Source organism: Eptatretus burgeri, chromosome 9, assembly GCF_056783735.1.
Source record: "Eptatretus burgeri isolate ZD-2024b chromosome 9, Ebu_testis_v1, whole genome shotgun sequence".
Lineage (NCBI taxonomy): Eukaryota > Metazoa > Chordata > Myxini > Myxiniformes > Myxinidae > Eptatretus > Eptatretus burgeri.
This window is the reverse complement of record NC_140969.1, coordinates 14,062,464-14,077,401: the sequence shown is the minus strand read 5'-3', so window position 1 is coordinate 14,077,401 and position 14,938 is coordinate 14,062,464. Positions and strand designations below refer to the sequence as shown.

At 42.8% G+C, this 14,938-nt stretch overlaps 1 protein-coding gene across 2 annotated transcripts in view; it reads right to left on the bottom strand.

Annotated features, from left to right (window-relative positions):
- LOC147019568 (cytoplasmic dynein 1 heavy chain 1-like) overlaps positions 1-14,938 on the bottom strand; it is a 328,064-nt gene that overhangs the window by 303,930 nt on the left and 9,196 nt on the right. For both annotated transcript variants that reach the window (XM_085894142.1, XM_085894141.1), the window contains exons 4-8: positions 14,405-14,660; positions 4,048-4,234; positions 3,563-3,834; positions 3,209-3,436; positions 1,910-2,014 (exon numbers count right to left, since the gene is read on the bottom strand). In XM_085894142.1, coding sequence (XP_085750268.1) covers positions 1,910-2,014; positions 3,209-3,436; positions 3,563-3,834; positions 4,048-4,234; positions 14,405-14,660 — 1,048 coding nt within the window. The remainder of the gene's footprint in view (positions 1-1,909; positions 2,015-3,208; positions 3,437-3,562; positions 3,835-4,047; positions 4,235-14,404; positions 14,661-14,938) is intronic.

The following is a 14,938-nucleotide window of genomic DNA, read 5'->3' as shown; positions in this document are numbered from 1 at the left end:
CCATCTTAAGGATGTTAAGCCGAAGGACCCATCTGTGAGTACTTCTTGTTTGTTGGTCGACATCAAAGATCTCGCAGTGTCTTTCGTGAAAAGTAAGCAAGTTATTACTGACAATTTGCCCAAATTCCTAATTCATGCCCAAACTCTCCAGCACTTGGCAAGGATGACAAGTATTCCAATCCTTCCAACATGACGAGTTAGGGAGGACTTTTATCCTGCAAGGAAGGAATCCAGGCTGATGATAGTCATGATGATGATCGATAAGAGAAAAAGTGGCGGTGGGTGAGAATGAGGTTTTCCTGCAACATGCAGATCAAAACCATGAACACTGTCATAGCCCTGTTACACCACAAAACCCGATTCATAGAGATGTGTTAAATCAAAGTATGGATGAAATCATTAGAATTTATTTGAAAGTGTTGTTTTTTTCTGTCAGCTGCTCAGTTGGGTGATATTTTTTATTTTTGAGCAACAAAAACCAACCAAGCAACTCACCTTACATAACAAATAATTATTCTATGCATTCACATACAGTAGACTAGGCGCAAGTCGTCACCATCGGGACCGAGAAAAAAGTGACGACTTAGAAATGTGACGACTTACGCGTATGCGAACATTCCTGATGACTGTGGGGTGAAGGATGAAGTCACGCGTGGCCTGGACACGTATGTGTGAGAGCCGGCTATTGTACCAAAAGGAAAACACAATCCTCGGGGCATAGGTGGGGGTAGATTGGTGAGTTGCAAAGTGATCAAGCAAAGATGGAATTCAAGAATCAGTTTATCAAAAGTAAAGATAATGAACAACTGTAAGACAACAACTTCGCCTGCTTATCACCATGATGGGATTGACCAATGAACCCCAGAGACTTTTCTGGCAGCATCTGCCAGAAAAGCCCAGTCTCATCAGCATTGTACACATCCCGAGGCTGATACCTTTCCAAGATGTCTTTCAATTTGCCATCCTTCCAGTCGTGCACCACTGCCAAATCCACGCTGCCTGATTCGCCACACTTCTTGACCTTGCCGATTCCCCACCTCACTTTGAATCTGTCTATCGAGTGCATCGGCAAGGTCTCGGCATCATCATGCACGAGGTCCGCAGCGAATTTACGTGCCTTCAGCAGCAACATTTCACCGTCCAACCGAATATTTGGCTGAGCCAACATTTGCCGAAACCAGATGATGAGCACGTCATGGACATCTTCAAAGGACACACATTTCACGCGTTTCACACTTACCACCGACCTCGCGATCTTCTCCACTTGTCCAAACATCGTGCCCTTTTTCTTCAAGGTATCATTCAATGTCTGCCGTTTGATGTCCAACTTCTCAGCTATGGCTGTTTTCTTCATCAGTGGGTTTGCCTCGCAAAACTGGATAATGTCGTATTTTTCTTGGAAGGTTTTAGTTGTAAGCTTACGCTTAGTCGCCATTGTCCTGCCTGCAGTGCGATCAACGTGTGTACGCAGTTATAAATAGCCTATGACTGGCGGTGTAAACCAATGAGCGAGCATCACGATTCCATGAAATCGCGCTTCTCACGAGGCAGCAGTTCCGTGTGACGAGTTAGGAGTGGTAATTTACTTGAGTTTCCATTACGTGGGAACGGACAACATCTGACGACTTAGACGAAGTGACGACTTAGAGATGACGACTTACAGAGGGATGACCCTTTATTCATAGGGACTTAACATGAGATAAATTTGGGACTTTTTGACGCTGCCGACTTAGGCGAAGTGACGAGTTACACGCTGCCGACTTACGCCTAGTCTACTGTATTATATAAATCATCACGCAAGACAACTTCACTCTCAATAGAGCATGACAACAGCATCGACCGTGCATCACTTTCATTGTGATGTGTGTATCTTATTCAGAAACTGACTGCATCCATTAATGGAGCTTACTTCCTCAATGGTACTCGTGTCTGCAGCATCAAACAGAACATCTGCCACCTTCACCTCCTGCAGCTCTGCCAACTCTCCTGCTGCAACCTGTATTGTTGAACTCACCTACACACACACAGACGACCAGTGGGGATTGAGACTCAAGCTGCATATGTATAATATATATATATATATATATATATATATATATATATATATATATATATATATATATATATACATATATAATAGAGGCAGGGAGTCATTATGAAGTGCTCATAGCTAAATGGATGAACAGACTCAAGAAGACAAGCATATTCACATAAATAAACACATTTACAAAGAAAAACTAATCGATAAAGAAAAACAATACAGATTTGCATGGCTGATGATTGTTCACACAGCATCTATCTATAATGGAGTCCATGCGTATGTGGCTACACATATTATATAGACTAGCAGGCACTCCTGCCCTCCAGCGGGAGTACCCTTTTCAGCCTAACTTCGGTAGGCAATGCAATGCAGCACAGTCTTGGAAATGCACTTTAGAATTTTTGTCATTTTTGAAAGGAATTTTATTGATCACAACATATCATTCTCAATATCATGAGATGAAGGAAGAGTATTTGCAATACCGGCTACCACCAAAGGTGGCGCTATTTCTGCCATGTCAATTTTGGAGTTTCGGTGACCTCCATGTTTGATCCATTTTAGAAAAGTAAAATGTAGATATTATACATATATGGAGGAAATAACCCACCTTTGGTGATAGCCGGTATTACAAATTATCTTCCTTTATCTTTATCATATAACGGAACCTTCTCAAAATTATGATATGGAGCATGATATGTTGTGATCAATAAAATTTCTTTCAAAAATGACAAAAATACAAAGTGTATTTCCATGAAAGTACCGTAGCACATTGCCGACTGAAGTGTGGGCCAAGAAGGGTACTCTCTATGAATCAGGAAGGGTGCTCCCATGCCTGTTGGTGATATATAACTAATGGTTATTAATCCCTTGATAATTCCACAAACTGACTGTAAAATATTATCACAATCGTAATAAATGATTTCTAGCAAATGCTTACAAACATAAACTCACAATTACTGGTCTATCTCTTGCGGATCAAAAAATTCAAATGGAGAAGAAAAAAAATTACAAATCACAAAACAAAAAACTGGATGAGTTTGCATTAATGATGTAAAAATGGGTTATGAGAGGCAACAAAGGAACAAAAAGTACACTTGGAGGAAGGACATGGCAATTAACATGAGAAAAAAAAGATGAGGAGCAGTTAAAAAAAATCTGGATAAGCACCTGTGGTCTCAGGACTCGCACAATGACAGCACGCAGCTGCTCATGCTGCCGCCGAAACTTCCGCATCTGCTCAAGACGTGACTGCAACTTCTTATGTGCCGGATTGATTCGCCAAATCATCTTCATACTTTCATCTCGCTTCCTCTTGACAATGTCCCGGAGCAGGACCTGCAGTTTCTCATACTCGTCATCCCACGACTGGAAGACGTCAAAGCATTGTGCCATCACCTGTAAAGAGCATCCACCAATAATGTTGCTTTGTTATGAGACTGACACCTTTTTGGTCAAATATCTCATGAATAACACCAACAAAAGGCAACACTGGACCATAAAAGGCATTGTCAAACACTATACCTTCTCAAACTCTTCATAGGACACATGCATGAGTTTTCTGGTGCCCAACACTTTGAGTAACTGCGTGCTGAGGTCCCTTGAGATTGCCTCGACGAGGCGCAGGGCACGCTGGATAGGATATTTAGTGTTACGGATTTTGCGCAAGTGTGAGAATATGGCAAGAAGAGCTTGGCGGATACGGTCTAGCTCTGTTGCTGACAGCAGGTCATTGAGAGGGAAGTCCTTCATAAGCAAGTTGTAGTCGTTGACTGTCTCCAATGCTTGCTTCAGACCTGCTTACCACAGATTAATCTCCTTTAGCATATCCTTTTTGAATAATATAGCAAACAAAATTACACTCAACAAATGTTCGTTTGGCACAGGAATACTTTCTTCTTCTTGAGTGAACAAATTAAACTAGTCATAGAAAACTAGACTCATTTACATGAGATGTGTTTGTTTACAAGTCAGAGCAGATAAAGAACAGGTTGTTGACATAACCTCACCAGTGTCAGAGTCAAAGCTGACAGTCGCATGGAAACGCTTTCCAGACTTGAGCACTTCTAAAGTAAGAAGCACCTCAGGGCTCTCACGTCGCTCCTGAATACGATGTAGTGCACGTTCAAGATTGAGCCAGAAACTAATCTCCTGCAATGCCGTGCCAGAGGCTGGGTCTCGGTCGAGCTTGGTAACCTTGCAACGAAAAGTACAAAACATAGGGACTTCAAATTAACTGTACAATATTGCTTTCTCTACTTGAGTAGGTCCTTTTCATTTTCCATCTGATGTTTACATGAAGAGTTTGTTGGTTCTGTACACTGATCTGAAAACATTTGAACACTGCACAACGCAAAGGATTAATTCTCCTTGAAACATCCTTGGCAAAACCTCGTACAATGTACAATTTCCTAGGCAGGTAGACATTTACTATGGCATAACAGAACTTATAACCAAGGGTACTGAAGGAGACAGGAACACAAGGAGACAGAAGTACAATGTTTGTGGGTATTTAACAGCTAAATTAGAGAGGAAAGCAAAAAAAAAGGAAGATAGAAAATGTAAAACAGGTACTAATATCACATAAAGGACCAAGAGAAGCATTGGATATTACAGGTGAGTGCGTTTAAAATAAAAGGTAGGGAAGGTATTTGAAAATACAGAGATTTTGTGATGTGGCATCAAGAAAGGTTTAATATGATCAGTACCAATCGGCATGTACTTTTGAATGGTACATCAAATTGAACAAACTGGCTATAATTACCTCCATCACTGAAGGTGGACAGAGGTTTTGTTTTCACCCTTATCTGTCTGTCTGTTAGCAGGATATCTCAAAAAGTTATGGACAGATTTGAATGAAACTTGGTGGACAGGTTGGGTGTCTGCTAAGGATGAATTGATTAGATTTTGGTGAAGATCTGGATCCAGATACGAGAATGGTTTAAGTGATTTTTCACCATTGAGAGATAGGGCTAAAAACGATACATAACACTATATCCCAAAACATTAAGGACGGATTCGGACGAAACTTGGTGGATGAGTTAGGTGTGTGACAAGGATTAATTGATTCGATTTCGGTCAAGATCCCGATTCAGAACCGGATATGAAAATTTTTATATCTTCAAAAGTGATTCTTCACCATTGAGTCATAGGGCCAAAAATGATATACAGTATAGCATGATTTGCTAAAAAAGAAATAGTCCATACAGGGTGTAGTAACTCACAGGCATCGAGTTTAATAGTTCACTGGACAGTTGTGGGTGCAGTGCTGTTTGTAATTTATGTAGAAGGATCTAAATTCTAGATTAAGTATTTGGGAGAGGTATATCTAAATTTACAGATGGCACTTGGTAATGGTGCAAGGCAAATTGATGTTTTAAAATGGAACAAGTGCAAGATAGTTTGTACATCTTTGGGGAATGTGCCAGAAAGCAGTGGACAGAATTTAATGAAGGTAAATGAAAGGTTTTTTTTTTTCTTCTTCTTATATGAAGTCGAGGCTCATGGAAGAGCTGGAAGGCAGAACAGACCATCACAAAAAATGAAGAACATAGTGGAAAGGGGAGGGGGGGACACACCAACAGCAAGGTAGAGGGACACAACGGCATGACCAACTTTAAGGCAAAATGGGCATGGGGAAGAATGAGATCAAAGGGAGGGGGAGAGGACACAGGGGGTCAACAAGCTAGATACAAGATCAAACGCAGCAAGAAAAGGAAGGGAAAGACTGAGGGTGAAAACGAAATGGAACAAAAGTATATGAAAAACAGGATGAAGGAGAGAGGGGGCACAATAACCAGGAAAGGAAGGGGTAGACTTGGCGATGGCTATGAGGGAGGAAAAGATCATGAGTATGTATATGGGTTGACCTGAGGTGGTGTTGAGCTATCTCAACTCCCAGGAGGGAAGAACGGGATTGAACAGATTGAGGAAGTTGGTTCCACAGGCAAGAGAGAAAAGGAACAAATGAGTAGGAGCAGTACCTGCATTTAGACGTTTAATCATTAGTTGGTTATTATAGCAGACCATGTGCATGCTGAAACCTGGAAAGGTGTGTGTGTGTGTGTGTGTGTGTGTGTGTGTGTGTGTGTGTGTGTGTGTGTGTGTGTGTGTGTGTGTGTGTGTGTGTGTGTGTGTGTGTGTGTGTGTGTGTGTGTGTGTGTGTGTGTGTGTGTGTGTGTGTGTGTGTGTGTGTGTGGTGCAGAGTAAGGGAAGAGGCTGCACAACCAGAAAGGTGGTGATAGAATATTGAGAGACTACCAACCTGTCTGCAATGCGAAAATAACATTCCCAGAGACTCAGCCTCATCGTGGGAGATTTCAATCATTTTGAGGGCCTTGGTTTTCACGGAATCAAGGAGTACAAGGTATGAGGCAGGGGCGCCAGCCCAGAGGGGAGAGCAGTACTCCATCAAGACATGGAAGGTCTTGCAGGTGGACAGGAGTTCAGGTGTGCCAAGGAAGGACTTTGTACAACACAGGATGTCCAGTCGGCGACTGGCTTTGGAGGCCAACTTGGATATGAGGAACAGGACTTGGCCCACAACACTGCTGTGGGGAACTTCAGCCTTAACAGGGAGCAGAGCCGAAAGGATTCCGTTGAGAGCCACATATTGGTTACAAGAGTAAAGGAAGCCAGTACCCCGAGAGTGGAGTTGGCCTTGGATGCCATTGGCAAAGTTTGGAGAGCAAGGCAGGTTGTCAGATTGTATGAAAAGCTTGAGCTATATCCAGAGAGATTGCCCTAACCTCATGTCTAACATTGAGGGGCTCTATCCATTGTTGGGAGATTAGGAGCAGCATGTCCAGGGTAGAGCGACCTGAAACCAAATTGATGATCTGAGATGAGGTTGTTGGAGAAAAGGAGATATTACATATAAATTGCAATGAAGTATTCTATTACCTTGCTGATGTTGAAAGTAAGCTGATTGGCTGTAGTTAGGGGGATCAGATGTTGCACCCTTTTATATAATGCAGTGATGCTGGTCGATTTCCAAGCAGGAAGATGGCCAAGTGCAAATGACAGGGTGTAAAGGACAGAGCGAGGATGTGCAAGAGCAACAGAGCAGGTTTATAGGACACATGAGCTGATGCCGTCTGGTCCATGAGCAGAGTCAGAGCCAAGAGTTGAAAGAACCCTCTCCACCTTCTAAGGACAAAGAAAAGAGACAGAGTCCAAGAGCAGTTTGGTACGGCAGGGAAGGATGGGTGCTGAAGTGAGGGGTTAGGGTTCAGGATACAATATTTGGAAGCAAACACAGAATTGTCATTCAGCCTTCTCATGAACGGAGATGGCTGTGGTGCCATTTTAAGAGAGGGAAGGGATTGAAGGGGAGCATACTCCGGAGACAGATTTAATAAGGTGCCACCAGGTTTTAGAGGAGGGAGACAAGTTGGAAAGTTCATTGTTGAGGTTGGACAGAAGTTGTTTTCTGTCTCTCCTGAGAGTGGACACACTTGATGCGGGCTTTGTGGAATAAGCTGAGACTGCCTTTGGTTGGGTTTGCTTTCCAGGAAGAGAAGGCAAGTTCTTTCAAAGCAACTGCCTCACCACAGGATTCAGTGTACCATGGGTGGGAAAAGGGGTCGGATAACTGAAGATGAGATAGGATGGATCTGTGCAGGTTTCTGTGGAAGAATTCGCAGGCTTCACGATTACACACAAAGCAGGTCACTCTACTTGCAACATAGGTGAAAAAAGGATAAGAACAAAAATACAGCTGATATTTTAGTATGGTTTGGATTCATTAAAATTTGGAATCAACATGGTGGATAAAACATCTTTGTAGAGAGAGGGATAAGTAGTTGTGTTTATATTATAAAAGGAGCCGTGTCTGTCTGTCTGTCATGTTATAACTTGAGAACGGATTAACGGATTTCAATAAATCCAAGGACGGTGGATTAAGGGAACTCCCAGGAAGGTTTGTGATGCAAAAGTACTTTTAAATTATCTTTTTAAAATGGGTACTTGGGCACAAGTGGCGAAACTGAAAATGCCAACTTGCGACGCTGATTATCCCCACACTCCCAGGAATCCTTTTTCTTCTTGCCCTATCGATTAGCCATCACAACAAGATTGGTATTTCCGTCAGCGAAGCGAGGGGTCTTATATTCTAGTATTAGAAATTCATATGATGTTGATTGCCCTCCTGTTAGTTTCTTCCAATCGAGAGCACATAACTCTCTCCTCATACCCTCAAATATTGAATTGCTGAGATCAAACAGCCCTACTCTACTATCTCAAACTTAATAAAATCCTTGCACACAGTTCTAGTCATTTGCCCAACAATGCTCTCCTACCTCAATCTTGATCTCTACCATATCCAGATCACCAAGAAAAAGAGGTCTAAAAGTGCACCCTCCTCCCCCCCTCCTCCCTCATGGGCTTAATACAAACTGGCTTGTAAAATAATCTTGGACTAGATAAAGAAATTCCTCATCTACTCTGCCATTTCTCTGTTTCTAAACCCAATCTGTGTCTGTCAGATTATCCTTCCCTTAAAACCTCCCATTATTAATTTAATATCCTTCCCTTGACATGTGCCGATTTCAATTCTTCCCAAATCTTCTCAAAAAAGTAATTTGCCAATCATGTAAAAATTTAATAAAACCATCCTATCCTGCTCATCCCTCACACCAGGGAGCCCTGTAAAAGCATTCGACACTACCTTAACATTCTTACGATCTCCAATCTTCATCCACATATAATCCTCTACATTAATTCCCTTTCCTATCTCTTAAAAACTAATTATCAGAAACATTGCATCCCCACGTCACCCATATCGCTCTAAAATATTTTACCCCGATTGCTACACGTCCTATTTTATCTTTCCTATCACACCTATCCATCTTGTCCCCTTTTCGTCCAGCCCTTCAATTTCTATGCTCATTAAACCATGTCTCCCTCACTGCAACTGTATCATAGTCCTCGCTGCCTACTTTTGCTTCAAGCTCCTCCATCTTAATGTTTGAACTGCTGGCATTGGAACAGTAAGTTCTCACTTAACATACACCCAGTTAATGTTGTTTCGTTCTTACATCGCTGATCGATTAGAGAACATCCTCATATAAAGTGTACAGATCTGTCATAACGTCATGTACAGTAGATAACCAATGCAAGCTCGTCTGCATCAAAATGCCTTGAAACCTCTAATTTTGTACCAAAACTAATGGTTTTCCTCGATCAAATAAAGTCACAGCCATACAGTTTAAACCATACCGTAAATACCAATTTATAAGCCATACCGTAAATACCAGTGCATCAGCCATACAGTAAATATCGAGGTACAAGCCCACCCAGAGTACAGACAGTATAAGCCTTAAACACACCGAGCTATGGATTGATAATCTCAGTTGATTCACAAGTGGTGATCCACCTGACTTGCTGCCAAATGTTTACATGTTAAACTGTTGGAAACATCCTCAAGTGCATTGATAACATCGTTGGGTCCTGGGCTGAAATTACTCAGGTATGCATGAATGGTGTGTGGAGGAAGTTGTGAGCTGAATGTATCAATGACTTGAAAGGATTTAAAGACATTCTCCCTGCTATGAAGAAAGTTATCCTCGGCTTGGACAATAAAAGCGGGGTTTGATGAGGTGGAAGAAGCCGACGTTGCACAACTTCAATCATACGGAGAGGAGATAACCAATGAAAATCTGAACCAACTCGAGATGATGAGAAAAAAGCAACGAGAGATGACGATATTCAATTATTTGTTTAAAATTACTTAAAACTTATTCTCAATATGCAAATGATGTCTTGTCTGACGATAAAAAAATTTCCCCTGGAATCAACACCCCCCACCCCTCTTATTTACATTCATTCTTATAGGGAAATTGTATTCACTTAAAAGGCAGGTGGTTCAGGTATGGAAGCATGCACTGGAGCAGCGTGTCGCTGCGTCCACTTTCCGCCGGTACCCCAGGGGCCTCCGTCTGGCCATCCCCAGGCAGATGCCTGACCCATCCCCATCTCCTTGAGATGCTGATCAACCTGCTGCAACCACGAGGCCCATGGCCGGCCAATTGGCCTCATCCACTCAAGAGGCTCCCACGCTGAGAGAATCTGGTGAGCAGGATCAGTGTCAGGAAAACGAGCCACATGTCCATACAGCCGCAGCTGATGCTCATGGACTATGCAGATAACAAATCTCATATGAGTCTCTCTCAGCAACTGCTCATTCGACACAAAGTCTGACCAGAGATAGCCAAGAATTCTTCTTAGAGATCTGGTCCCAAAGGAATTAAGTCTCCATCTCAGATCCCTGGTCAGAGTCTCACATCCATACAGCAAGACTGGAAGCACCAAGGACTGAAAGACTTGGACTTTCATCGTCCTGCATAAGTACCGACAGCACCACTCCCCATGATTCAGTGAATCCATGACTCCCCAGGCCTGACCCAGACATCTATTAACCTCTGGCTCACAGCCAGCGGAAACATGAATATCACTGCCAAGGTAAGTGAATATCTCTGTGACCTCAACATCCTCACCACAAGCAGCTACATACAAGATAGCAGCATCCAAGATGTCATTGAAAGCCTGGATCTTAGTTTTGACCCTGGAAACCCGTAATCCCAGCGGCTCCGAATACTCATTCAGCACTTCGAGGGCCCCCAAAAGGATATCCAGTCTCCGCAAAGATAACTGAATCATCTGCGAAATCAAGGTCAGAGATCTCGGCATTCCAAAATGATGCCAGTCCTATCAGTTCCAGTCGATGCATTTAAATCCTCCAAGACTAAAAGAGTATCTCGCCTGGGGCACTGATCAACCACAGACTTGAGCGCGGCATAGAATGCGTCCTTCATGGTGAGATCACTCGCTTCGGTCGTAGCATATACAGAGACCAGGGAAACAACACCCAAGGAGTGACGAATCCTTCGTCTCATAATACACTCGTTGATTGGTGTTACCTCAATTATCATTGGAGTCAGCTTATTGGACACAACTACAGCAACTCCATGGGCATGGTAACCATCAAAGCAACCAGACCAATAGTTGGTGTAACCACACACCATGATCTTGCCACTATTCTGTCTCCGAACCTCAGAGTGCTGAAATACCGATGTTCAAATGCTTGAGCTCAGATGATAACAGAGACAGTTGATCATCCTCTCTTTGGGATAGGACATTCCAGGCACCCACCCAAAGGGAACGCCTCAGGTTAACCCAAGGAGACTACCATCTGGTGCACGACACCTCAGCAGCACTCCTACACACATGACTGCCCTGTGCTTTTCCTCCTATCAACAAGGAATAGAGGTCTCAACAGCTTTGCCCCAATCCCATCATCTGGTGAGCTGCCATGCAAAGAGCAGCAGCACAAGAGGTACTCCCACAGAGTGGGTTTTCAGTTTTCTTTGCTTTTGTGGATTTTGCAGAATGAAGTGTTTTACGATGGATGGAATGCATATCCTGCCACCAACCGCCGAAAAAAAAAAAAAAAAAGTATCCCAACTGCAGGAGAACGTCTGCAGACAAAATTGGGCACTAGATATGGATGGCCGTTGGCTCAAGGAGCTCCTCTGCCCTTTGACAGGTTTTGATTTTAATCCTTCTGGGTGCCCATATCCATACAACCTCCTCACCATGATACGTGGTGGGGGAGATGGTTTCGTCGCCGACAACCTGACCACGAAACAGATTAGTGCAGGTTTACATGATACCTGTAGCAAGTCACAGATCTAATCTGGCCTGACTTGACAATAAAATTGTTTTAGTGTTGGAAAAGGATATTTTAAACTTAAAGTCATTTCAGTTAAAGTCACAATTTTCAAGAATGTTACATTGCAAAAAAAAAAAAGTTAAAAAATAATGTTACAAGAATGTTACTACAATATTAAGCAAGGATTTACAGTATTGGTAAAGGATATTTTAAACTTTTCTCCTCCTGTAAATTTTTTTTTCTTGTTACCTCCACCACCAGAGGTGAAGGAGGTTATGTTTTCACCCCTTACTGTCTGTCTGTTTGTTTGTTTGTTTGTCTGCTTGTGTACAGGATATCTCAAAAAGTTGTGGACGGATTCGGCCGAAATTTTGTGGACAGGTTGGATGTGTAACCAGCGCGAACTGATTAGATTTTGGTGAAGATCCAGATCCAGAACCGATGACTAGAAATTTTTAAAGTGATTCTTCACCATTGAAGGATTGGGCTAAAAACGATATATAGCACGATATCTCAAAAAGTTGTGGATGGATTCGGATGAAATTTTCTGGACACGATTGGGTGTGTAACAAGGATGAATTGGTTTGATTTGGGTGAAGATATGAATCCGAATCTGGATACGAGAATTATTTAGTTTTTAAAGTGATTCTTCACCATTGAGATGTTGTTGTTCTCTTTTCGGCTGCTCCTGTTAGGGGTCGCCACAGCGGATCATCCATTATGATCCGCATACTGATTTGGCACGTTTTACACCGGATGCCCTTCCTGACGCAACCCTGGTCGCCTCTTACGACACAGGGATAAGGATTGGGTTTCGCCATGATTCCGGGCTTCCCTACACCCTCTCATAGCGCGGCCCAGCACAGAGCACCCGTCCTCAAGCGATCCTCCAACCCAAGCCTCCGAGTAGCCGGATTACAGGCGCACGCCACTACGCCCGGTATATTCTTCACCATTGAGATATAGGGACAAAAACGATATTTCAAAAATGTATTGGGCCCGATATGTTCTCGTGGATCAGGCATTACGTGGTGGACGTATGCGCTCTCCTGAGTGCCCTTCAAGTTAACCTCCGCCATCGAAGATCGGAGGTTACTGTTTTCACCCCTTTCTGTTTGTTTGTGAACAGTATTACGGAAAAACTCCTCGACGGATTTCGACGAAACTCGGTGGGGGATTAGGTATGGTCCAAGGATCATGCCATCAGATTTTGGACTTGGTCCAAAATCCAATATGGCCGCTATGGCGGCCAATTTGAAAAATATATTTGAAATTTTTTTTTTGCATTTCTACATGTTTTAAGTGATTTCCAACCCCCCCCCCCCAAAAAAAAAAATCGTTAGAGAAAAATAAATATTTTTGCAACTTTTTTTTTCAACAAAATTTCGATTTTTTTTTTTTGCATTTCTTCATGTTACAAGTGATTTCCAACAAAAAACATGCCAAAATTATAATTGCGGCTCATTTTGGAACTTCAGGTGGATATACCCAAGTAAAATCAATTTCTGTCTCAAGGAATCTAGTTATGACGAATGAATTGAGTATGTAAAAGTTAAAAGTAAAAGGGAAAGTTGCAAACTATAACTCTGTGAGCACTGCTGACGTCAAATTGAATGAATAGGATATCAGGTTGACTTGAGTGACCTAGCAGTATTGGCGGCGGAGGTTTTGCACTCTACCGAGTGCTCCCCCTCTAGTTTGTCATGTTATTAGTTGCAGGTCTTCTCTTTTAGCCTCTTTGTCCTCTTTTAAAGCCTGGTGTTGGTTTAATGGTTAAAGTGGCTGGTTTAAGATATTAGGGTCGAGAGTTTGAGCCCCTGTCGTGCCTTTAAATAACACCAGGTAGGTCGACTCAGCCCGTCATCCCTCCAAGGTCGGCAAAATGAGTAACAGCTTACTGTCAACAGGGGGCAATACATCAGCAGCACAGCTGCACTCCCAGTAATGATGCAACCAGCAGTCACAGACTGTGTATGAGTGATGATCCTCCTATAGGAATAGCCTAAACAAGCCCTAATTCCCTCCACTTCCATTGCGAACCTTGCTGCCCCCTTTCTGTTGAACCAAAAGCGATCATTCTGCAAAACCTTCTCGTCCTGTCATCCTCCAAGGACCTATGATGCTCATTTCATTGTCCCAATACTTCTTTCATGGATTAAATTATTCCCACCTTCTCTTGGGGTCAGCTGGGGATAGTTGTTGGCCCATGTCTTTCATGAGCCAGCTGACTAGGCCCAACGTTTGACTGAAGTAGTCAGGACAGGAACTAAAATCAGGGCAGTCTTTTGTAATTCATTCATGGTACTGGCAATAGCTCGCCGACTCTTTGCAAAGGACACCATGAGATCTTTAATCTGCACCAAAAAATGCTGGAAGATGGGACACACGTTTAACGTCCATCCGAGGGACAGCACACACATTGATGAATCACCCTGCCAGTGAAACACCGGGATGACAGTTTATAGCTGGGTCGGGATTCAACCCCAGGATAGACAGCTTGGAGGCGAGTGTGCGTACCTCTATGTCTAGGCCATCCAATTCGTCCTGATGCAACACCATACCCACAAAGCATTAATCCGACAGTTTATATACAGAGCAGGAATCAAACCCAGGCTCGGCAGCTCAAAGATAAGTTCCATCTCTGCACCATCCTGTCAGACTTAGCATATTTCATTGCAAATGGAAGCAGTTCACACCTTCTGGATCTCCCGAATCCACCGGTTCACCCCAGATTGCAGCTGATTCAGGTATGTAGCATCCTCTGCTCGTTCTCCAAAGTCGGCAACTGTTGCCTTTGCACCCCTTTCGGCACAATGTCGAATCAAGTTTGTGATGGTCGGGTGCATCGGAAGGCTGATTTCAGGAATTTCAATATTTTGTTGCAAATGCAGTAGACCCATCTCCAACTCTGCAATCTTTTTCTCCACAGACGGAGCCATTTTGTCACCATCACTGTGCAAAATTTGGTGAGATAAAAAGAAAATGACATTAACATCTCACCTGAAATGAATGACAGTGATTTGGTGAAAACAATTTCACACAGTAAACACATTGGTTATTAATGACACCTATCTCCATCTTTTACTGATATAGGATTCATTTTTCTAACCCTTCAGACTCAATAAATGTCTGCACCAGGAGCAACTGTTTCTCATATGACAAATCATCCAAGCTCATCTTACATAACATCGTCACTCTTTTGTTAATGACAACGGCTGTACTTTCAACAA